The 25,070-nt window shown below is 46.6% G+C and overlaps 1 protein-coding gene across 2 annotated transcripts; it reads right to left on the reverse strand.

Moving 5' to 3' along the window:
- Window positions 1-12,395: 12,395 nt before the first annotated feature.
- LOC116579870 (zinc finger protein 260-like) lies at window positions 12,396-24,261 on the reverse strand. 2 transcript variants are annotated; one of them, XM_032325777.1, is made up of 5 exons: window positions 24,065-24,261; window positions 20,330-20,430; window positions 19,378-19,504; window positions 16,909-17,010; window positions 12,396-14,654 (listed from the first exon to the last, which is right to left on the reverse strand). In XM_032325777.1, exons 1-5 carry the CDS (start codon window positions 24,204-24,206, stop codon window positions 12,760-12,762), a joined length of 2,367 nt encoding a protein of 788 aa, XP_032181668.1. In that variant the 5' UTR covers window positions 24,207-24,261; the 3' UTR covers window positions 12,396-12,759. The 2 variants fall into 2 exon arrangements, with proteins under 2 accessions (XP_032181668.1, XP_032181669.1); XM_032325778.1 differs by having other exon boundaries at window positions 20,330-20,453; window positions 24,065-24,100.
- Window positions 24,262-25,070: the final 809 nt, after the last annotated feature.

Here is a 25,070-nt window from a genome sequence, read left to right on the forward strand (position 1 = left end):
AGACTCCACACTGACTACAGAGCCTGATGCAGGGCTTGATCCCACAACCCTGAGATACAACCTGAGCCAAAACTGAGTTGGATGGTCAACTAGCTGAGCCATCCAGGTGCCCCATATAGCTTTCATTTTTAAAAGTTTTCTCCAACATAGCCCTGGCTAAATTTAGTTCCCAAAACCCAGCATCTTGCTCTTTTATTTAAAAAAGTTCAGACTTTTCCTTCCCTTTGCTCTGTCGTACTTTCTTAACTAAACCACAGAAGCTAAGAAGAGCATGTAAACTAACACCAAATAGCTAGAACTTTCCACTCTTCTAACCTCCCAAACCTCCCACGCAGAAGGACACCCTCCCACATATACATGTCACCTCTTCCCATAATTCCCTTCCCCCATTTAAAGTTGGTTATACAGTATGAGACCCAGTTTGCTGTGGGAGTTAGTGGTACTGGAGCAGTAGGATTCATTTGGGAAAGCTGCATTGTATATTGCCACATGGTTCACAGAAGATGTGCTTGATAGTAGAAATTGTGGTATATGGAAATGACAGCTAGAATGTTCCTCATGTACCATTTGTTCAAGCCAGGTGCTTTGTCAGGCTCCAGGGTAGGGAATACCAATGTGGTAAGCCCTGCTCTGGCCTTGAAACTTCTGGAATCAAAGGGAAGCGGATGGCCCCATTTCCACAGAGAGGTACCATTCATTTACAAGTGACATCTTAAAATGCCACATTGCCTCATGTCACAGCAAGTTCTGGGACCATGGAGGAGTGCTAGAGAGCCCAGAGAGGATACCATCCTTCCTGTTGGAACTTCAGGTCAGCTGTTTGCCAGGCCTGTTCTACAGCTGAGACACGTGAAACCACATGGCTCCCTCTTGATGACACCTTCTTAGCTCTGGGTTTTTGTGTCCCACCCTCTGAGTGACCAGTGACAGGTTTCCTGAAGCACAAACAGAATCTAATGAAGACACTGACACTTTGGGTATCTTTCATGTTTTTGGCGCTAAAAAGCTTAGGAGTATGTGCTCTTGAGCTTTTTAAACCTTGCACCTTGCATTGTTCTGGTTGATTGTTATTGTTGAAACTGGGAACGGACTGGCTGACCATTGGGCCCACACCACAGTGGGGAACATACTAATTTTCAAATGGCCAGAACAGCGAGCTCGCTGCATGTGGTCCCCACCCTCCGATCACTGTGTAGTCTCTGCAGTGGGCCTGTTCTCTACCAAAGGGGCAGCACAGAGGCAGGAACTTGAACTGATGAGTGTGTTCAATGAGAGTTTTGACACTAGAGAGAGAGGCCAGAGGCCCTGTGGAAAATTGGCAGTCATGCTGAGGGACAGACTCTGTAACTACTGACCTGTATTGCTGTGGGCCAGTGTGGAAGTGCCCTTCATGTATGTGTGTTGGTTCTCAGATTAAAGTTTTGTCTAAAAGTGTTGGTTTCTTCTTTCAGCCTGGTGCCATGTACCTTACCGGATGCTGGGCACACAAGGGCCCCCATGCCAGCCAAGTGCTTATGTACTGGAGGAGAAAGGCTTCTAAGGGTGAAAACTGCCCCTTGAGAGGGGATGGTTATGTCTGTTTCCTCAAGTGTGGGTGGGGCATGGACACCAGGGAGCCACATAATTTCTGCTGGTCCTCAGATACATTATCAGACCACACTTCCTTCTAGTGTGATCCTGACTGAGGAGGAAACATGGACTACAAGTCGTTCACTCCTCTCTAGTTACAAAGTTACAAATAGGCCTCAGTCTCAGGCAACCACTGCAGCTACAAATTAATTTTTTCCCCTCAGCATTTTAGTTCCTTTCTCCCCCTTTTTCCTTTACTGACAAGAGATACTAGTTTCCCAGTCGTGGCAATATAGAAAGTCGTCCTTAAAAATAAACCGGTTTAGGGGCACCTGGGTGGCGTGGGTAAGGGCCTGACTCTTGATTTTGGCTCAAGTCATGATCTAAGGGTTCTGAGATCAAGCCCCATGCTCCATGCTCACGGCCATGACTCATTACAGCAAAATCATGCAGAGCAAAATCAGCAAAGGGATAAGGCCCATGGGGTGAAGTCCAGGGGAGACCAGTGCCAGCTTCCAGAATCCTCTCCCCATGGAGCCACACAAGTCACATTAATTCCGCCAGCAGAGAGGTATGACAATGCGTGTGGAATGTTCTCTACCAGGGATGCTCAGTAGAGACCCAGTCATTGCCAGAGTTTGTACCGGGGGCTGGTCCTCTAGATGCCCTTGGCCTGGGATGCACCAAAATTAGAGACTCCCAGAAGGAAAGCAGATGTTCAGCAGCAACCAAAATTAAAAAGTCACCTATTGTGTGATTCCACTTATATGAAACTTCCAGAATAGGTAAATCCATAGAGACAGAACCAGATCAGTGGCTGCCAGGGGCAGGGTTGTGGAGAATGGGGAATAAATGCTTAATAGGGAGGGGGTCTCCTTTTGGGGTGATGTAAATGTCTCAGATCTAGATAGTGGGGATGGTTGCACAACAGCATGGGCTGTGGGCCCCATAGAGCAAAGGTGACCGAAAAAACTCAGTATAAAAATAATGACAAGGCCAAACACCTAGGCGTGACCCCTGCACTCTTAAGGACACAAAAATAAGTGTAAGTTTGTTGTTAGGGGCCCATGGCACTCATAACCCAGGGTTATGGGACACCTGGGTGGCTCAGTTGTTTAAGCAGCTGCCTTCGGCTCAGGTCATGATCCTAGGGTCCTGGGATCGAGTTCCGCATCGGGCTCCTTGCTCGGCAGGGAGCCTGCTTCTCCCTCTGCCTCTGCCTGCCTCTCTGTCTGCCTGTGCTCGCTCGCTCTCTCTCCCTCTATCTCTGACAAATAAATAAAATCTTAAAAAAAAAAATAACCCAGGGTTATGTGACACTTCTGTGACAGGCTCCTTGTGAAGAGTGTGGGCCAGGGCCTGGCCCCCATATGTGGCCCAAGATGGGTCAGGCCTGCCCACAGGGAGCCGGGCGCCCTTCATGTTTCTGTGAGATGCCTCCCCCTGCCAATTGTGCCAGTGAACTCTCCCATGGTTTTGTCAGAAGAAACCATTAATATTCTCCTGGTCCTGAGACTTGCTACACAGCAGAGACTAAACTCTGCATGTTGTGGGGAGGTTGGGTGGCTCAGTTGGGTAAGCATTTGACTCTTGATTTCAGGTTAGGTTAGGATCTCAGAGTTGTGGGATCAAGCCCAGCGTCTGGCCCTGTGCTGGGTGTGGAACCTACTTGGAATTCTCTTTCTCCCTTTCTTCCCTTGGCCCCTCCCCCTGCTCATGTTCTCCCTCTCTCTCAAAATAAAAAATGAAATGAAATAAAATGAAATAAAATAAAATAAAAGAACATTTACATGTTGTGAACTCTAGGACGAAATGGACTTATTTCTGGGTTTCAGTTTTAGTCTCCTTTTCTACCTACTAGCTGTGGGACCACTAGTGAGTCACTTGGCTCCTCTGGGCCTTAGTTTCTGCATCTGTGGAGTGGGTGATCCTACAGCCCTCACCCATAGTGTTGATGTGCAGTCTTTACACTTCACTGAAGCTGGGCGTTATATTCAGAAGACACTGGACTTGGGCTGGACTCTGAAAGTGTGAGCCAGGATGTAAGAGTTCTGACTCAAGCAAACCCTTTGTTGGGGTCCATTTGAGGCAAGTGGTTCAAGTGGCCTTTTATTGGCACTGTCTTCCTATGCTGTGTGCCCCACAGTGGCTGGAGCTTCTGTCTCATTCTCCTCTCTGTCTCCTGTGCCCAGAACCCCTGGTACACACCAGGGCCCAACACCCACTGGTCACTGACTGCTCTGTCTTCTTGAGCCCTGGGTGTGGGATGTACCTGCTCACTGCTCCTCTGACTGGGCTGGGTAAACCCAACATTTGAGGGCCTTTCAGGCAAGACACACCTGAGCTCTGGACATCCACACAGCCCACCAAGCTGCCCCTTCCTCCTCAGAGGTCCCCTTTTATGGAAGGGTAGAGCCCTGAGCCCACAGAGCTGAGGGAAGGAAAGAAGGAAGACCGGCCTGGCTTGCAGTCCCAGGAGTACTTGGTGTCAGACCCCCTTCCTCCATTCCATGCATGCGGGACTCTGCTGGACTCCAGTGTTCTCAAGGCTGTTGGCAGCTTCCAGGCTCTGCCTGGTGTCGGTGAGTCCCTGGCCATGAGCCACCTTGGGTCTGAAGGGGTAGGTGCAGGAGTTTATCATGGGACTGGGAGTCAGCCAATCTGCTCTCTGTCTATTTCCTGCCTGTGCAACTTCAGGTAGCATCACCTCTCCATGCCTCAGTTTTCTGCATCTAAATAATGGGTATAATATATGTGCTGTTGAAGTGAGCACTATAATGGGTATGAAAGCACAAAGGGTAACATGAGGATATCACCAAGCACACAGGTTGTAAGCGCTCCTTAAACGTGTAGTTTCCACGTAGTTTCACAACATCCCTCTAAGGTAAATTTTGCTCAGCCTGTTTTGAAACAGAAATGAGACCTCAAAGAGGTTGGCTGACTTGTCCAAGGTCTGCCAGGAAACAGCAAAACCATCCACACCCAGCCTTGAAATTCCATGATATTACCTGCTTTATTTGCATTTTCTTTCTTTTTTAGAGAAGAGTATGAGTGGCAGGGGTGGGGGAGAGGAGAGAGAATTTCAAGCAAATTCCACATTCAGTGCTGAGCTGGATGGATGCAGGGCTTGATATCATGGCCTTGAGATCATGACCTGAGCTGAAATCAAGATAGGATCCTTAATTGAGCCACCACTACTTCTTCAGGGACAGTCAAGTATAACAAAGAAGGAATTTAAACCTAGTGGATTTTTGACAAGGGTGCCACAATTCAAGGGAAAAGAACAATCTTCAACAAACACTCCAGGGACAACTGGATAACCACATATAAAATAGCCCTACCTCACACCATATACCCAAATCAACAACAAATCAAAGCAGTGATGATATCTAACATTCACTGAGGATTCACCATGTGCCAGGGGCTTTCCATAAATCAAAGTAGCCCCCAGAGCTGCACTATGAGATAGATATTGGTATCACTCCCATCTTAAAAAATGAGGAAACCTAGGGACAATGAGGTTAAGGAAACCTGACCCTGTTGGTCAGTATGGAAGTTCTAGAACCAGAATTTGAACCAGGATTTTGAACTTCCACACCTGGACTCCTAACCGCTATGTGAAAGGGGAAGACTCCCATGTCTCCTAAACATCTGGTGACCCTGGGCAGGTGCCATCACCCCTGCAAGTCTGCGTTTCCTCATATACAACACGGCAAGAACAATGTTGGGACTCCACCAGGAGGCTATGAGGGGTAAATACTGGTGAAATATTTAGAGCTGTGGTTGGCTCCCAGGATGCATACATATTAGCTGTTTCAGTGTAATTAATCATTTTTAGTAATAATTAGCATTAAAACTAAGCATTAAAACTAAAACTACCCTTGGCTCATAATAGGCACTCAACTGATTTTATTATTGTAAATTTTAGTGATTTATTCTGTAAGATTAGCATTTATAAATTTGGAACCCTACTCTTAACCTTGACCATAGCACATCACCTGGCGATTAGAAAGTGACTGAGAAATGAATTACTTGCAAAACAGTAATAGTGGTAGATTTTATTACTAAGCATTTACTAATCACCTTCCTTAGAAAGTGAGTTAGAAACTGAAATAGAGCTAGTTCACACCGTTCCACTCAGCCAGTGAATTCCTAAACCAAGAGCTGGAGAGGATCAGTTAACAACCCTGGTCGAACCCCCACGCCCTCTGACCCTGTTTCTCCACTGGACTCAAGAAGGAGCCCGCGCATAAGGATTCTCAGAACAAACGCCAGCATTTTCTGCCCAGCCTGCTTCTTTGGCTGAGGTCTCCCCTCTTTTTCCCGGGCACAGGCACGCCCCCGTGCTTACCCCAGCTAATCCTCGCGCTAGTCCCGCCCACAACCCCGCCCCACCCCGCCTAAGGCAGCGTGCTAGCCACAACTCTGCGGCTCCACTGGAAGGACTCGGCTTCTCACGCGTCTCCATCCCGGTTAAGTGCCTAAGTCCTCGAGATCCCTCCGAACCACTTTTCTGGGCAAAGAGGGGAGGATGCGAAGAGTGTCGTTAACACTCGGGGCCCCGAGGTGTCTTGGACCTCGAGTCGGCCTCCCACGCGGAGCTCGCTCCGCACGGGGCGTCGCCACCACGGCGGCGACACTGCGTGCGCATCCCCAGAGCTGTGCATGCGTCTGTGCCTGCACCGACTCCCCGACGGACTACGCTTCCCAGATCCCTGTAGCATCCTCTGGGCTACCATCCACCGTCCGTCAAGGAGGAAGAAAACCCGGAGCCCTCCTCGGCCTTCGCCAGGGATACACAGATGTCCGAGTTCTTCTGCTTCTATAGGCGGAGTGGAGAAGCATCGCCAGCAGTCTGTCGCCAGTGCAACTGTCAGCTGGCATCGACGGGTCTGTCTCCATGGCAACAGCCTAAGCGCTGGCGGTAGGAGAAGGCCCCTCATTACAGGCCCGTTTAGTAGCAAGGATGCTCAACAAAACAGCGTGCTCTGCTCATAAGACTTAATGGGAAACATATGTTCGAACACGAAGAAGGGTAGGAAAGAGTTGATGTAAGGAAGGTTTCCCAGAGTATGGGAACTTTGAATAAGGTTCTGAGGGATGAATAGGAGGTCACCAGGAAGAGAAGAAAAGGAGAAAAAACCCCGCCATCTTTATCTCTCTGGTCAAAATTTGAAGCTGTGTGACATAGTCCTAAGGATGGTGTGGGGAAACTACCATTCTCGTACCGTGCAGGCAGGGAGGGGAATGACTTCAGTCTTGAAGTCGATCAGACAATTGAGGACTATTTTTTGAGAACCTAGTCTGTTCTACGCAGTGCTCCAGGCGCTAGTGGTAGAAGACCACACATGGACCCTGCCTTCAGGGGTCAGGGAACGGGCAGTACATAGGAGACATATAAAGGGAAATTATGATTTGTGCTGTGAAGTAAACAGGCAAGCGGCTGAGACCAATGAAAGGACACCTCTGTGATCAGGAAATATAAATGTTTGGGAACATACACGTGCAATAAAAGCCAAATAAATCTCAGGTGAATTGTAAAGAGATATTAGCGTTTAGCAGCTAGAGGTTTCCCTACCTGTAGATTTCTTCTTTCTGGAGTTTGTGAGGATCTGAGTTGGGGTTTTCTTTTACTTGCCATTGAAGTCATTCTTAAGTACCAGGATAAACAGGTTGAATGCCTAGTCTTTTTGGTCACTTAGTAAGTAAACCATCTCTCTTGTTTGAACTATTCTCTGAGTTTTCTATGACTTGAAACCTAAAACATCCTTCATAACAAAGTCATATTATTCTCCTTTGAAAAATAAGGAAACTGGGTGCCTGGGTGTCTCAGAGGGTTAAGCTTCTGCCTTCAGCTCAGGTCATGATCTCAGGGTCCTGGGATCAAGTCCTGTATCAGGCTCTTTGCTCAGCAGGGAGCCTGCTTCCCCCATTCTCTCTCCACCTGCCTCTCTGCCTACTTGTGATTCCTGTCTATCAAATAAATAAATAAATAAATAAGAAAAATCAGGAAACTGGATCAGATAGTAAGACAATGACAAAGGCAAGATTCAAAATTAGCTTCTTTTTAGACTAAAAAAATTCAAGAGCATTCTAAATTATTATGTGAATAAAAGGGTGAGGGTGAGTCTTTGAGAAGGAAGTGGATCAAATGTGCTGAGAAAGGTACATATGTGATGGAATATATTAGGAGAAGGCATTTAAAGACGCTACCCTGCTGACTTTGAACATGGAGGAAGGGGCTGCAAGCCAAAGAATGCAGGTGGCCTCTAGAGATTGAAAATTCATACCATAAGACATTTTTAAAAATACAGACAGAATAAAAATTTAATTGTTAAAAATTCATAAAAGTATTAGAATACAATACAAGATAATCTTGGCAGTGAGGAACGCCTTTCTTAGCATGACAATAGGTCCAAGGATGATAAAAGAAAATACAAATAGATTTGAATACTAACAATTTAAAAATTCTATGTAGCAAAATACATCATAAACAAAATTTCAATAAACCTGGAGAAAATATTAGTGATGTATATACCAAAGGGTTAATCTATGTAATACATAAAGACTTGCTCCTATAAATCAATACACAAAGGCAGCCCAATTAAAAGTGGGCAAAATACATAAATAAGCAATCCCAAGAAGATGAAACCTTAACAAACATATAAAAGATCATTAATCTCACTATTGCTAGGACATCTTTACTTATTGGATTACAAATATTTAAAAAAACTTTTTAAAAGATGTATTTATTTGAGAGAGAGCAGAGGGAGTGCACAGAGGGAGAGGGAGCATGGAGAGACAAAGAAAAGCAGACTCCCCACTGAGCAAGGAACACAATGCAAGGCTCAATCCCAGTACCCTGAGATCGTGACCTGAACCGAAGGCAGACACTTAATCGACTGGGCCACCCAGGTGCCCTTAGAAATATTTTTAGAAGAATAATACTGAGTAATTTTTAAAAAAGATTTTATTTATTTATTTGACAGACAGAGATCACAAGTAGGCAGAGAGGCAGGCAGAGAGAGAGGGGGAAGCAGGCTCCCTGCTGAGCAGAGAGCCCGATGCGGGGCTCGATCCCAGGACCCTGGGATCATGACCTGAGCTGAAGGCAGAGGCTTTAACCCACTGAGCCACCCAGGCACCCCAGTACTGAGTAATTTTTGAAGGAAGTTGGGCAACAGAGAAATAGGCATTCATATACACTTTCAAGAGTCATGTAAATTGGTTCATCTTTTTTTTGGAGGATTATTTATCAGTAATTATCAAAATTTAAACGTGGACATTTTTGGTCCCACAAGTTTATTTCTAGGAATTTATCTTATGGAGATAACTTGCACAAGCGTCAAATAGTAAATGTCCAATGATAGAAAAGAAAACAATCTCAATGTCCGTTAATAGGGATTGGTTAGGGACGCCTGGGTGGCTCAGTCAGTTAAGCCACTGCCTTCAGCTCAGATCATGATCCCAGGGTCCTGGGGCTCCTTGCTAGGCAGGGAGGCGGCTTCTCTCTCCGCCTCTGCCTGCCACTCTGCCTGCTTGTGTGTTCTCTCTCTCTCTGACAAATAAATAAATAAAATCTTTTAAGAAAATAGGGATTGGTTAAATAAACTCAAGACCCCTAGTATGAAATATTATTATGAGGATACACATATATGTTTCTATATATTTATATATGTTTATATATAAACATGTTTGCATTATCATGGGAAAATATCCACATTATACTAAGTGAAAAAAGTCACTTCTAAAATTGTATGTGTGGGGTCGCCTGGCTGGCTGTGGGTGGAGCATTTGACTCTTGATCTGGGGGTTGTGGGTTCAAGCCCTATGTTGGGTGTAGAGATTACTTAAAAAGATAAAAATCTTAAATCATATGTGTGCATATACCATTACAAATTGTATACTGTATTTACGTTGATATATACACGTGTGTATACACACAACCAGTTTTATAAAAACAAAAAAGGAAAACAAAAAAGGAAAAACAAAAAAGGAAGTTCATATTTACAGAAAAAAAATCTAGAATCTTTGGAATAAAGATTTACAGGGAGTCATTGCTTTCATTTTTGTTTTCTGAATTATTCACCATAAATGAGCATTTATTCAACCATGAAAGGAGTCATATACTAAAAGAAATAACTGGGAAGACTTTAAACATGGTAATAGTTACCATGGGTGATGTTGGTGAGACATAGTCCTGTCCTCTGATGGTCAGATTGCCAACAGATACAAAAGTTCTGGGAAACCATTGGCCCACATGTCTGGGATCATTGAAACATTCTTCCTTTGATCCCATGACTTCCCTGCCAGGATTTCACTTGTAAATTGGTCAGGTGCTCAACCACAGACTTCAGCTCAAGAGACGTTTATAAAAGTCAAAAACTGGAAACAACCAAGGTGTCCAACAGGGGATTGATGAAGTTACTGGCTGAATTAGTATGCAAACTATCCCCCAAACATCTGGTTGTTAAAGAGGATTTAATGATATGGGTATATTTAATGATGGGGCTCGTGATAATAAAGTAAACTAGAAGTATGATAAATTGCATATTCAGCATACCCCAAATTTATTAAAGCACCTATAATATTATATATTATTTTTAAAATAGCAGAAGTGACCCAAATGTTAACAGATATCTCTCCATGACACTGGACTTTGGGTGAAATTTTCTGGATTTCTTGGATCTTCTAAATTTTCTATAAGAAGCATGTATTGATTTTTGTAATAATAAACATTATTTTAAGAAGGAAATGTTATATGTGAAATGTGTTCAATCCCCATAGATGTTCAGAACATAGCTTCTGAGCCTGACTACCTGGGCTTGAATCTCTATATTCCACAAGCTCATAGCCGTGAGGTTTTGGCCACTTCGTTTCCCTGTGCTTTGGTGTCCTCACCTGTAAAATGGGACAATACAGTCCTGAACAGGTGGAATTGTTCAAAGAAAGAGAATTCATACATACCAAGGGCTTGGGACAGAACTTGGCACATAGTAAGTTACTAAAAAAATGTTTGTCATCTCATATATTTGACAGAGGAAAAAATTATGGATGTTCAGTGCTGGTAAAATGTGGATGGCAGTCCTCGTGCCCAGCTTGTCCCAGGCAGACTGGGTCCGGCCAATTTGGAAAGCAACTTGACAAAATGTTCCAGTATTCAGGAAAATCATTAGAATCGTGCTTCTCCTATTTCCATCCTGGGAATATGACTTAGAGAAATAATCTCCTGAGAAGAACAGAGGAAGCAGGTGTGGAGATACTCATTCCAACATTCATAATTGGGAAAACTGGTGAAGCACCTGTGTCAATGAGGGGCTTAAAACAAAACCCATGTGGGAGAATGGACTTGAAAATTTTACACCCACCAGTGAAATATTATTAGCCCGAATGATGAGGAGTATGAAGTGTATGGGATTACAAAAGACAATTCTCAGTGTATAACAGGGCAAATCTGAGAAGCCAAAATCGTTTCTACACTCTGATCACAATGAAATAAAAGAACACTTATTTTAAGATGATACTTGAAAGGGAATAAAAAAAAAATCAAGACCATAGGACTTCTGAGGGTGGCCAAGTTGAGGGTGAGTATATTGCTTTTGTTTCATGATTAAAAATATGGATATGGGGCACCTGGGTGGCTCAGTGGGTTAAGCCTCTGCCTTTGGCTCAGATCGTGATCTCAGGATCCTGGGATCAATTCCTGAACTGGGCTCTCTGCTCAGCAGGGAACCTGTTCTCCCCTGCAACTGCCTGACTCTCTGCCTACTTGTGATCTCTGTCAAATAAATAAATAAATAAAATCTTTAAAAAAATATATGGATATGGAAGACAGAGTAAAACAAAACCAGGAAGAAATACACACAAAATGATGGGCTCTCCATGGGCTGTGTGGTTACAGAGAATTTGTATTTTATTCCATACTTCTTGATACTTTCCAAATTATCCTTTACAAAGCAAATGTTATTTTACTTAAAAATGTTTCCCGTTATAAAAGTATGTGCATTATTTTTATAATAAAATATAAACACTATGGTTTTTTTGTTTGTTGTTTTTGGGTGGTTTTTTAGAGAGAGAGAGAGAGAGAGAGAGAGAGAGAGACAGAGGGAGAGAATCTTAAGTAGGCTCCACAATCAGTGCAGAGCCTGACTCGGGGCTCAATCTCACAACCCTGAGATCAAGACATGAGCTGGAGTCAAGAGTCAGACACTTAACGGACTGAGCTACCCAGGCACGACCTGCCCCCTTTTTTAATAGTATGTTTTTATGATAAAATATGATGAAAGAAAAACTTACTTTTGGGCATGAAGAAAACCAGAAAATGATGTTTAAGATGGCAATTCTTTTATAGAGCATAAATCCTGGACATGAGAAAGATGCAAAAAATAAGCCTTTAAAAATGACTGTAAATAGTGGAACATACTGTGTTTAAGCCAACTGCAGGCATGGTCATGAAATTTGTAGCTTGAAGTTTTGTAGGATACTAAAATCTAGTGTTGATGTTCAGCTACATAAACTTGTATTCTAAAGGGTTAATCTTTCCAGTTGTGATTTTTTTCTTGAATTTTCAAGCTCTAATTTAATGACTGATTGATAAATAAATAAATTAATTAATTAATTTTAGGTGCCTTGTTAGCGCATTAGGTAGCGCGTCAGTCTCATATTTCTTTATTTATTTTGGTCGATAAATTTAAAAAGTTCACAGAGAGGCACCCGGGTGGCTCAGTTGGGTTAAGCCTCTGCCTTCGGCTCTGGTCATGATCTCAGGGTCCTGGGATCGAGCTCCGCATCGGGCTCTCTGCTCCGCAGGGAGCCTGCTTTCCCCACCCCCTCTCTCTCCCTGCTTCTCTGCCTACTTGTGATCGCTCTCTGTCAAACAAATAAAATCTTTAATAATAAAAGTTCACAGAGACCTTGTTAAAGATATCAGATGATGTCTCCTTTCATTTACACCACCCTCTGGGGACGCCATAAGATTGAAAAATAGGGGGGAAGCTGAGATTTTAGGAGGGAGCTCCTAAAATGATCAGAAGGTGTCCCAGCAGGTGATCAATGGCACCAGCTCCTTGTAAGAAACAGAGAAGCAACTCTCACAGTATATGGTGTTAGGGTTCCTCTCTGGGAGGAAGTTACTGGTGCTGATGAAGGCTGCACTGAACCCAGCATCAGAATCGCCCACGGGCTAATTTCTTAGGCTTTCTGGTCAGCAAGAGTTCTTGGAATATCAGCAAGCTGTGTGCTCCATGCAAGGGGTTTCTCAAAATCATTGCAGACGTAGGTGCTGTGCATAGCGTGAAGCCTCCGGTGTTTAGTCAGGTGTGAGCTCCAGCTGAAATCCTCCCCACATTCCTTACACACATAGCGTTTTCCACCCACGTGAACCTTCTGGTGTTGAATAAGGTGTGAAATCTGGGTGTAGGTTTTTCCACAGTTGTTACATTTATAGGGCTTCTCTCCGGTATGGGTCCTTTGATGCTGAATAAGGTGGATGCTCTGGTTGAAGGCTTTCCCGCATTCCTTACAGGCATAGGGTTTCTCGCCAGTGTGAATTCTCTGATGTTGGGTGAGGGAGGAGTTGTGACTGAATGTTTTCCCACATTCTCTGCACTTGTAGGGTTTCTCGCCCGTGTGGATTTTCTGATGCTCGATAAGGTGGGTACTCCGGCTGAAGGCTTTCCCACAGTCACTGCACTCATAAGGCTTCTCTCCAGTGTGAATCCTCTGGTGTTGGATGAGGTGGGAAATCTGGGTATAGGCCTTCCCGCAAACTTTACACTCATAAGGCTTCTCCCCAGTGTGAATCCTCTGGTGGCGGGTGAGCGAAGAGTTCTGGCTGAAGGTTTTTCCACATTCGTTACATTTGTAGGGCTTCTCACCAGTGTGAATTGTCTGGTGTTGTGTGAAGGACGAGGTGTGACTGAAAGCCTTTCCACATTCATTACATATGTAGGGTTTTTCTCCCATGTGAACGCTCTGGTGCCTCATGAGGTGGGAAATCTGTGTATAAGCCTTCCCACACTCGTTACACTCATAGGGTTTCTCACCAGTGTGAATTCTCTGATGCTGAGTCAGGGATGAACTGTGGCTGAAGGCCTTTCCACACTCAGAGCACTCATAGGGTTTCTCTCCTGTGTGAACTCGCTGGTGCTGGGACAGGGACGAGCTGTGGCTGAAGGTTTTCCCACACTCGTTACATTTGTAGGGTTTCTCTCCGGTGTGGATGGTCTGGTGCTGAGTCAAGGAGGAAGTGTGACAGAAGGCTTTGCCACACTCGGCACATTTGTAGGGCTTCTCCCCTGTGTGGATTTTCTGGTGGCGGGTGAGGTGGGACACCTGTGAGTAGAACTTCCCACACTGGTTGCATTTATAGGGTTTTTCCCCAGTATGGCACCGCTGGTGTTTAATGAGGGAGGAGCTCTGGGTGAAAGCCTTCCCACATTCCTTGCATTTGTATGGCTTCTCTCCAGTGTGGATCCTTTGATGCTCAGTAAGCGATGAGCTCTGAGTAAAGGTCTTGCCGCACTCACCGCACACGTAGGGCTTCTCTCCCGTGTGTATGATGTGGTGCTGAATGAAATATGAACTGTTGCTAAATGCCTTCCCACAATCATTGCACTTGTACGGTTTCTCTCCCGTGTGAATCCTCTGGTGCAGAATATAGTCTGAATGGTAAATGAAGGTTTTCCCACATTCTATGCAGTTAAATGGCTTCTTTTCTATGAAGGTTCTTTGGCATTTCAGGATCTTTCTTGGTCCATTCCTTTTCCAAGTTCTCTCTCCCACCAGCCCTCTTTGCTTCTTGATGAAGGCTGAGGTCTGTCTGAAGCTCTGCCCCAGCTTGAGACACCCCATGCCTCTCTCCCCACAGACGGTTTCCTTGCAAGGAGCAAACAAACACCTCAAACGCCTCTCTTGCTTTTCCTGGTCCTCCAACCGACAGCTCCAGGCCCAGGATCCCCCCAGCCTGGCATCTCCAAGCACTGCCCTTAAAACCCCCTCCCTCTTTCCCACAGGGGAAGTGGCCTCTTCAGAAATGCTCTCTCTCAGAAGTGTCTCCTGAGGTGTTGCAGAGCTGGTATCCAAGGCTGAAAGACATGGAAAATGTGACTATCATCTGCGTCAGGACCAAGGACACTGATTAAGTTGAACTGACACTGGAAAACTTTAAAAGGCAAGTTTCAAAGTTTAGGTAGCTCTTTCAAAAGGCAAGGGAGATTTGTGTTGTGACATGGAAGGATGGCTTCCAAATACCCTAAAAATAAAAATATGTTAAAAAAAATTTTTTTTACCTATTTATTTGAGAGAGTAAGCGAGTGAGGGCATGAGCATGGGGAGCAGCAGAGGGAAAGGGAGAAGCAGACTCCCCAGCTGAGCAGGGACCTTGATGCAGGGCTCGATCCTGGGATCATGACATGAGCAAAAGACAGACACCTAACCAACTGAGCCACCTAGGCACCCCCACCACCCCCACCAAGTTGGAATATTTTGACTTTATTATTATTTACTTTTTTATTGTGGTAAAATACATACAACATAAAATGTGACATTTAGGTCATTTTTAGGCGTGCTGTTGGGTTGCATGTGAGCACTCACGCTAGGGTGCAATCACCACCACCATCCACCTCCAGAACCTTTTCATCTTCCCAGACTGAAACATTGTACTCATTAAAAACTAACGCCCGCTGCTCCTTCCCCAGCCCCTGGGCACCACCACTCAACTCTGGTTCAATGAATTTGCCTACTCTAGGCACCTCATGTAAGTGGAATCATACAATATTTGTCATTTTGTGTCTGGCTTATTTAATTTAGCATCATGTCCTCAAGGTTTTTCATGTTGTTATTATTTACTTTTGTAATTAAAAAAAAGGGGGTTCAGTTGGTTAAGTGTCTGCCTTCAGCTCAGGTCCTGATCCCAGGGTCCTGGGATCGCGCCCTGCATTGGGCTCCCTGCTTGGTGGGAATCTTGCTTCTCCCTCTACCACTCCCCCTGCTTGTGTTCTCTCTCGCTGTGTCTCTCTCTGTCAAATAAATAAATAAAATCTTTTTAAAAATATAGTAAAGCTTTGGGGTAAAATGAGAAAAGTAAATTTTTTGAGAGATAAGCAGCATTATGGGGAGAGTTTCATTTCCTGCCTTATTCTTATTTAGATTTTCAAAGTTTCTGTGATGAACACACATAACTTTAATTTGATCAAGAGATATTAATAAATAGGGGCACCCGGGTGGCTCAGTCAGTTAAGTGTCTGCCTTTGGCACAGGTCACAATCTCAGGGTCCTGGGATTGAGCCCCGTGTCAGGCTCCCCACTCAGCAGGGAGTCTTCTTGTTCCTCTGCCCCTTTCCCTGCTTGTTCTGGCTCTCTCTCAAACAAATAAAATCTTTTTAAAAAAAGGTCAATAAATATTAAATGTGTGTGAGGCTTTTGCAGCACAATATTGCAATTTGGAGAAAGGGAAGTATAGAGAAGAGATGATAAGCGGGAAGCATATCCATGTGGGATTTGTTGGAGGGGATGGATTTTTTGATGCTAGTAGATCTGTTCTTGGGAGCCCTATTAATTGCATACCTGTTACGTGCTAACCACAGTGCTAGGGTTTGCTGTCAGGGGTACTAGGAGCCATGGGGGGGGGCTGTGAGTAGGGGAGGAGTGGGATTAGCTCCAGGTGTGGAAAAACCCCTCTCAGGCTGTGTGAGATGAACGGGGGCTGGGAAGTGAGGGAGGAGGTTGGGCTGAGGGTCTGGCCAAGGGAATCTGAGGCCTGAGCCAGGCTTGTGGGAGACAGCACATCAGTCTGGGAAAAGTTAGGGGGCAGGAGGGCAGCACTGGGGACCAATGGGCTGTGGTGAAGGGGAAGGAGAGGGCAAGTCTCACCCCACAACATGGTGGACAGTGATGGAAACAAAGAAGCTCCAACCCCCTCCCCTCATGGAGTTCATGGGCCAGTGGGGGGCATACATCTGGATTCCTGTCCCCCAGCATGTCCAGTGGGGTCCCACTTTTGGGTCCCTACACAGATGATTCCCGATAAAGAATCACCGTAGCCTATTCTGACCAGGGGGGTTACGACGTGCCAGGTGCTGGGCTATACTTTTATGTGTTCATTCATTCATCTTTTCCAACCCAGGGTACTATTACTGACCCCATTTTGCAGGCGAGGAAATCAAGGCACAGAGGGGCAAAATGACCTGCCTGAAGGTCACAGAGCCAGGAAGTTCTGGGGCTGGGATTTGAGCCCACTGCCCATGACTATGGCTGTGTGAGACGCTGCCTCGTTTTTGTCACTGATCCAGACAGACAGGGTAGGCAGATAGCTCACATCTGCTGGACGAACTCACCCACCTGGACAGGCAGCTAGCTGGGCTTCCCTCTTCTCCATTCTGGGCTCCTCCCCTCGCTCCAGACGGGAGATCACATCAGGTTTGGACCCAGGAGGCCCGGCCCCTGGAAAAGATACCAGATTTGGCCATGGCTGGAAGTCATCAGGAGGCCTCAGAGCTCAGCCCCAGGCCCTGGGTCTGCAGGGGAGCTGTATACATTGGGTGCCTAATGATGAGAAACTCTAATGTTCCAGGAATGTGGGCAGCTTAGTTGGTTAAGTGTCTGACTCTGGGTTTCAGCTCAGATCGTGATCTCAGGGTCCTGGCTCCATGCTCAACGGGAAGTCTGCTTGAGATTCTCTTTCTCTCTCCTTCTCCTTCTGTCCCTCCCCCCACTCAAAGTCTTTCACTCTCTCTAAAATCAGTTAATCAATCAATCAATCTTTGGTTCTGTGCTGTTCAAGCTGAGTGTGAGGTACACACTGAAATTCAAAGATTGACTTATTGAGAAGAAAAATAGAAAAATATCATCAATAATTGGCACATTGATTATCATCTCAACAGGTGCCAAAATGACCATTTTTTGGATGGACTAGGTATAAGAAAATACATCCCTAAAATTAATCTCATCTCTTTCTATCTCCTTTTTTTTTTATGCCTGCTGTCTTTGAAACCACACTGATTTCCCTTTTCCCAGAGTGGGCTGAACAGGGCTCTCCCAAAATTTCGTCCACAGAAACTGCAGAATGTGACCCTACTCAGAAACAGGGGCTTTGCAGCTGTAATTAGTGATGAGGTCCTCTGGGAGCAGGCTGGGCCCTGAGTCCAAAGACCGGTGCCCTTGTTTGAAGAGGAGAGACACACAGACACATGTGGAGGGAAAAGGTCATGTGAAGATGGAGGCCAAGATTGGGGTGAGGGGGTACAGGGCAAGGAACAGCAAGGGCTGCCAGGAGCCTCCAGAAGCTGCATCCAGGAAGGACTCTGGCCTGGACCCTCCAGTGGGAGCAGGGCCCTGATCACAGCTGGATTTTGCACTTCTGGCCTCTGAACTGTGAAGAAATATATTTCTGCAGGGGACAGGCAAAAGCAACCTCACTCTTTACACCTAACTTGTGCAGAAAAGGGGTCACACAGCAGGATCTCCTTGGAAAGGCCTGCTCACAAGGCAGCCTGCGGCTGGCGTCTGGACAGCTGGGATTCAGGAGGGTTCTCAGTGTTCCCTGACTGACAGGAGGGCTCCCCGTGCCCAAGCTGCTGGGCCCACAGCATGGTTTCTGCTGAACCCCTGCTTTCCTTTGGGGAGTCTAGAGTTTGGCCGCTGACATGACTGGACCTCAGTGAAAACCCTGGGCGCTGACTGGGGAGGGGTGGGGGTGGAAGGTCTCTAACGAGCGTCCCCTGGTGGGCAACACCTCACACGTACTGTCACATCCTGTTGGATGTCCTGTGTGATCACTTGGGGAGGGGACTCTGGCCTGGTCTCCCCTAGACATCGCCCCACATGGCTTATCTCTTAGCTGACTGCGCTTGGTGTCCTTTCGTTGCAGTGTGAGTGCAACTGAGGCCTGGGGGGCCTCCCTCCTCAAGCCCCCAAACCTGGGGGCTTACCTGGGGGCTTTCCTGCAGTCCCTGATGCAGAAGTTTATGGTGAGTTTTTGGTTTTTGGTGAGTTTGTCCAGTGAAAGTGTGTGAGTGAGGACGGCTGAGGAAAGAGCGTCAAAGCACCAGAGCTTACAGGGAAAAGGCCAGATAGAAGAATCAGAAAAAGAAGTTGAGGAGAGATGGAGGTGGCCAGACAGACAGCTGAAGAGGCCAGAGTGGGTCAGGGCGGGGCTGCAGGGACAGAGAGGAGGGGATGGGTAGAGATTGTTGGGAGGCAGAGAGGGTATGAGAGGCTGTTGAGGAGGCGGTAGGGAGGAGCGAGGATGGGGCTGGGGGTGTCTGGTCTGGGGGCAGGGGGCCCAGGGGAGGAGGAACAGGATAGCATGGAGATGTGGAGCTCAGGGTGAGGGTGACAAATGTGAAGGGTGTTGACGGGGTGCAGTAGGTAGGTGGGTGGACGACACAGGACTAGAGAGACATATTTGGGGAACAGCATTTCTGTGCCTTCGAAAGATGGAGCCAGATGACTGGAGGACATCCAAGGATGCATATGGAGTCTGATTCTAGAACAGGCATTGCAGGGAAGAGCCTGAGGTCACCACACATGGAAAGGGAAGCAAGAAGAGAAGGTGGGGGCACAGGCTGAGGATTTTGCAGGACACGCAGAGGACTTGGGGCCCTGGGGGACACAGAGACTCTAGGAGAAGCGGCAGAGAGACAGAGGGACAGACAGAGGCCAGGCAGGAGGGACCAGTGAGAAGAGCAGAGATGGCACCCCATGACCTCAGCAAATGCCCACTGTTGAGCAGTGGGTGGGCACAAAAGAGATGAGAGCAGAAACAGGGCCATCACGCCTCTTCCTGGGAAGGCAGGGGCAGGGCCTCACCCAGGGAAAGAAGGTTCCGGTAGTTCTCCAGCATCACATCCCAGTACAGCTCCCTCTGGCCAGGCCCCAGCTGGCCCCACTCCTCCAGGGTGAAGTCCACAGCCACATCCTTAAAGGTCAATGATTCCTGCAAGGGCCAATTTTACATGGTGGAGGGGCACATCCTTCTAGAACTCTGGGCCCAGAGAGGTCATGGGTCAAGAGCCTACCATCGCTAGTGGTTGTACCAGCTCTTAACATTTCAGGCTGGAACATACAGACCCAGCAGGTTTGAGAAAACTGAATTAAAATGGCCCACAGAAATGTAGAAAATCTGGGGCAGCTACTAGCCCAGAGCTTCCTTGGCAGGTGGAAAAAGCTTCCTTTTGCGTGACTCTTTACTGCCATCTGTTGGAAAGTCTTTATAATATGCCAATTATTTTAGTAAATCATTGTTTACTGCCATCTGCATGAAAACTGCCATTGTGTACCAGTGTATGAGGTATATGATGTGAATCCCGCCACTGAGATGAGGCACCCTTGTGCAGTGCACAACCTGCACACCTGTATATGACATCCTTAAGAAACACTTTTTTAAAAATCAAGACATGTGTGCAAGAGTGATAACTAAGTAGCACCCCATCCCAGACCTGCACTGGGATCCTAATCCCCATCCCTGACTCCAAGGATAAGGCTCCAGAGCGAAGCAAAACCATCCACTGCCCACCTCTTTTGGCAACTCAAAGTCAGCTGAGCATTAGAGTGGTTTTTAGAACGGGTCATAAAGTCCCAGCTCAGGGCATCCTGCCCTTCCTTCTCTCCTCCTCCCAGCACTTCCCAGGCCCAGAACCCCTCCCACCATAGTCTCTTCCCCATGCCTGGCAGGGGGAGAAATCTTCAGCCAATAGGCAGAGATGTGATGGCCCTCTGGGGTCCACAAAATCATCCTGGGGATGGGGAAGCCCGAACTCACCTGGTCCTCAGCCATCAGGGTCCTGTGGCCCTTGCAGGGTCCTGGGCATGTGTCTCCAGGAGAAAAGACCAGGCCTGAGTCTGCAGAGCTGGAGGAGGAGACTGGAGCACAGAGAGGGTCAGTTCTGGCCCAGACAGACAGATAAACGTTTTCCCAAAGATGCCTCATAACAGAGGGGACCCTCTATACTAACAACTGGTAGCAATCAGGCACCTCGGCTCACTGCACCCACATAACAGCTCCAAAAGATGACACTAGAATTATCCCGAGAGAAGGAAATAGAAGAACAAGAGGTCAATGCCCTTGCTCAAGGTCAGAGATTTCAAGTGTCAGACTGGGACTCATAACCAGAAGTCTGGCTGCGGAGCTAAGCCATCTTTTCATTCTTATTTTTTTTTTTCCTTGTGGTTAAATGCATATAACATGTAACATAACATCTTAACCACTTCATATTTTAAAAAAATATTTTATTTATTTATTTGTTGTTAATATTTATTAAAAATTTATATTTATTTATTTATTTGTTTGTTTGTTGAGCAGAACCAGAAGGAGCAACAGGCAGAGGGAGAAGCAGGCACCCCACTGAGCAAGGAGCCTGATGCAGGACTCAATCCCAAGACCCCAGGATCAGGACCTGAGCCAAAGGCAGACGCTTAACCAACTGAGCCACTCAGGTGTCCCCACTTTAATCACTTTAAATGACACAGTTCAGTGGCATTTAGGATGTTCACAATGTTGTGCAACCATCATTACAATCTGGTTCCATAACATTTTCATCATTGCCCTAAAAGGAAACGTTAACCAGTCACTCCCAAATCTCTCTGTTCTGTCCCAGCCCTCCAATGCCAGCCCCTGAAAACTACTCGTTTTTCTTTCTTTTTTTAGAAAAGATTGGTTTATTTATTTTACTGAGGGGTTAGGGGTAGAGGGAGAGGGACAGAATCCTAAGCAGACTCTGCATTGAGCGCAGAGCCTGACTCGGAGCTCAATCCCATGACCTTGAGATCACCACCTGAGCTGAAACCAATCACTCAACTGACTGCGACACCCAGGCACCCCTCATCTTTCTTTCTTTCTTTTTTTTTTTTTTTTAAGATTTTATTTATTTATTTGACACAGAGAGAGATCACAAGTAGTCGGAGAGGCAGGCAGAGAGAGAGAGGGAAGCAGGCTCCCCACCGAGCAGAGATCCCAATGTGGGGCTCGATCCTAGGACTCTAAGATCATGACCTGAGCGGAAGGCAGAGGCTTTAACCCACTGAGCCACCCAGGCGCCCCTCATCTTTCTGTCTTAATGGATTTGCCTATTATGGACCTTTCCTATGAATGGAATCATATAATATGTGGCTTTTTGTATTCGGCCTCTTTCATTTAGCATACTGTGTTCCAGATTCATTCATGTTCCACCACGTATCAAGTTTTCATTCCTTTTTTTTTTTTTTTAAAGATTTTATTTATTTATTTGACAGAGAGAGATCACAAGTAGGCAGAGAAGCAGGGAGAGAGAGAGGAGGAAGCAGGCTCCCTGCCAAGCAGAGAGCCTGATGCGGGACTTGATCGAGGACCCTTAGATCATGACCTGAGCCGAAGGCAGAGGCTTAACCCACTGAGCCATCCAGGCACCCAAGTTTTCATTTCTTTTTATGTCTGAATAGTATTCTGTGGCATGGATCTACCGTTTTTTGCGGAGCTCCTTCTTTAAGGGAAAAAAAAAAAAGGTGTAGAGTCCAATGCAGTTCTTGAACTCTGAGATCAAGACCTGAGCTGAGATCAAGAGTCCAAATGAGCCACTCAGGTGCCCCTACAGAGCTCCTTCTATCTGCCTTACAAATCCAGCATAAGGATCCTGATCTCTCTTAAGATGTTGTTTGAAGAAATGTCCCACCTGTTGAAATAAAGTTCAAAAGTCCCTGCAAAAAACCTCCCAAAAAACAAACAAACAAAAAACTCTGCCAAAGAAGAATTGGTGTTTGGACTATGGTCACTTCTGTTTATTCATCAGATATGCTCTGAGACTCATGTGAGAGTGACGGGCTCATCTGAGGACATAATAACGAGCGAGATGAGGCTCTGCCCTAAAGGGGCTCCCCACCTGGTGGGGGAGACAGGCCTGGATATAGGCCAGATGGTTGGTGGAGCAATGGCCCCACTCTTGTATCTTGTGCGATGAGCCTGTGATGTGATTAAGTTAAGTGCCTCTAAATAGGAAGATTATCCTGGATTATCTGGTGGGGCCTAAATGCAATCATAAGTGTCCTTAGAAGAGGGAGGCAGGGGGGTATTTGATCGGGAGAAGGCCAAGTGAGGGAAGTAAAGAGGAGCAGAGTCAGAGAGAGAAGACACTGTCTCTCTGGCTTTGAAGCTGGAAGAAGAGGCCTCATCTAAGAAACAAGCAGCTTCTAGAAGCTGCGGGAATATGGCAAGGAAACGGATTGTCCCCTAGAGCCCACAAGGGAGCACCACTCTGTTGACACCTTGATTTCAGAACGGTAAAACCCACTGCAGACTTCTGACCTCCCGAACTGTAAGAGAACACATTCTTGCCGTTTAAAGCCACCAAGTTTGTGGTCACTTGTTACAGCAGCAACAGGAAACTAAAACAGCCCAGAAATAAGACACAGCCTCGCACCTGTTTCCAGTTACAGAGGAACGCCAGCAGCTGAAGGCTGAAACCAGTGGGCGAAATTCTGATGAGGAAATGAGAAGGAAAAGTCTTACAGACTCTCCCCTATGTCCTCGTAAGTTACTTAATAATCACAAAAAGAAGGTAACTTTAGAGCAGAAATGCCTGGCGGACACCACCACAGCCAAGTGATCAAGACGCACATGACCTGTGATGGGCAAACATGACGGGCTCCTGCTCTGATGAGACAATGCATCACCCTGAATTTAGGTATTTCCGCCAAACCTAAATCTAATAGAGAGGAAACACCGAACAAATCCAGACCAAGGACATTCTAGAAGTACCTGGTCTGTAATCTTCAGAAATGCCAAGATCATCAAAATCAAAGAAAGACGGAGGAACTGCGTCTGGTTCACGGAGACTAAAGGGCCCTAACAACTTACCCAGTGTGTGGTGTGGGCTTTGCTTTTGCCATTAAGTACATTACTGGGACAGTTAGCAAAATCTGAGGGTCTGCAGATTAGCTAATAGTTTTTATCGATGTTACTGTCCTGCTGTGTGATCATGGTCCTGTGGTCTTGGAAGATAATGGCCCTGTTTTTAGAAACAGACACAGACTCGGAAGAGGGGCGCGCAGACACACAGAAAGAGGGACTGAAAGGGGTTTGGGAGGGTGGGGGGAGAACAAAGAGCGATTAGAGACCCAGAGAAAGGGTGGCATTCTCAGGATAAGGACAGAGACCGTGGGCGTGACTGTGCAGAGTACGCGGTGGGCTTTCGGGGCAAACACCCCAGGCCGACCACTGGGACCTGCGAGAAGCCGCCTAGTCTGTTTCTTCACCAGCGAAGTATGGAAACGCACAGTCTCCCTCCTGGGAGATCGCACAGTTCCGCGCTCGCTGACTCCTGGCAAACAGCAGGCGCCCAATTCCTGCGCGTTGAGATCCTCGGGCTGGCAGCGGCGCTCTGGGGCCGCCTCCCGAAAGATAGGAGTGGGCGGGACACCGCACAGCGTGCCCCCAGGCAGGACTCGGGCCCGCCGTCCTGAGCACCCACCAGCCTGTCCCGCTCGGCCCGCACCCACCCGCTCCCGCCGGTAGGTCGGGACTCACCTGTGCGCCCCCGCGGGTTGCGGAGAGTGGCCAGGCCTTCCCTCCCTCTGGCGGGCCGTGAAATGCGCCTGCGCGGTAGTTGTCTCGGTACTATCAAGCCCCGACGCGACTTCGCAGCTGGACTACATTTTCCAGAAGTCATAGCGGGCTCACGCTCCTCCCGGCCTCAGGTCTCTGTAGCCGGGGAATGTTGGGAAATGGAGTCTGGGAGAACGATGTGGGGCAGGAGGGAACCTGGTATTGAGAAATGTCTGGCTGTACAGACACAGCGAACACACCCATTTTAGCCAGTCTTTTCGCTGCCCTTCACAGGAGGGGACATCATAGCCCATTTAACCCATCTAACCAAGTTACGCCTGTAGTTGAAGTCCACAGGACACAAAGAAGTTGGCCCCATCTAAATTGATGGTGAATGAATTGAGCCTCTGTCACTTAATTACTTGCTATCCCTGGGCATCTGCTTCCTGTTTGCCTCAGTTTCACCACCTCTTAAAGGGTGGTATGGTAAGGGAAACAGACCCCTGTAGTGGGAGCTGGGAGGTATATGTCCAGGAATGCAAGGATGGTTTGATATTGGGCTATCACAGAATTTGCTATTTGATATATCAAAGTAATGCCATCACATCCATGGCTATGAAAAGGGTTTTGAGAACCTCCAGTAATAAGCCATGTCTACATAAACTTAATATATTTAAGAATAGGCCCCTCTTGGGCGCCTGGGTGGCTCATTGGGTTAAAACCTCTGCCTTTGGCTCAGGTCATGATCCCAGGGTCCTGGGATTGAACCCAGCACTGGGCTCTCTGCTCAACAGGGAGTCTACTTCTTCCTCTCTCTCTCTGCCTGCCTCTATGCCTACTTGTGATCTCTGTCAAATAAATAAAATAAAATCTTTTAAAAAATAGGCCCATCTTGAATAGTAATGACAATTTTATTTATTTGAGAGAGGGAGCACTAGTGGGGGTGGGGGGGGGGCAGAGGGAGAGGGAGAAGCAGAACCCCCACTGA

The sequence above is a fragment of the Mustela erminea genome, chromosome 19 (assembly GCF_009829155.1).
Source record: "Mustela erminea isolate mMusErm1 chromosome 19, mMusErm1.Pri, whole genome shotgun sequence".
In the NCBI taxonomy this organism is placed as follows: domain Eukaryota; kingdom Metazoa; phylum Chordata; class Mammalia; order Carnivora; family Mustelidae; genus Mustela; species Mustela erminea.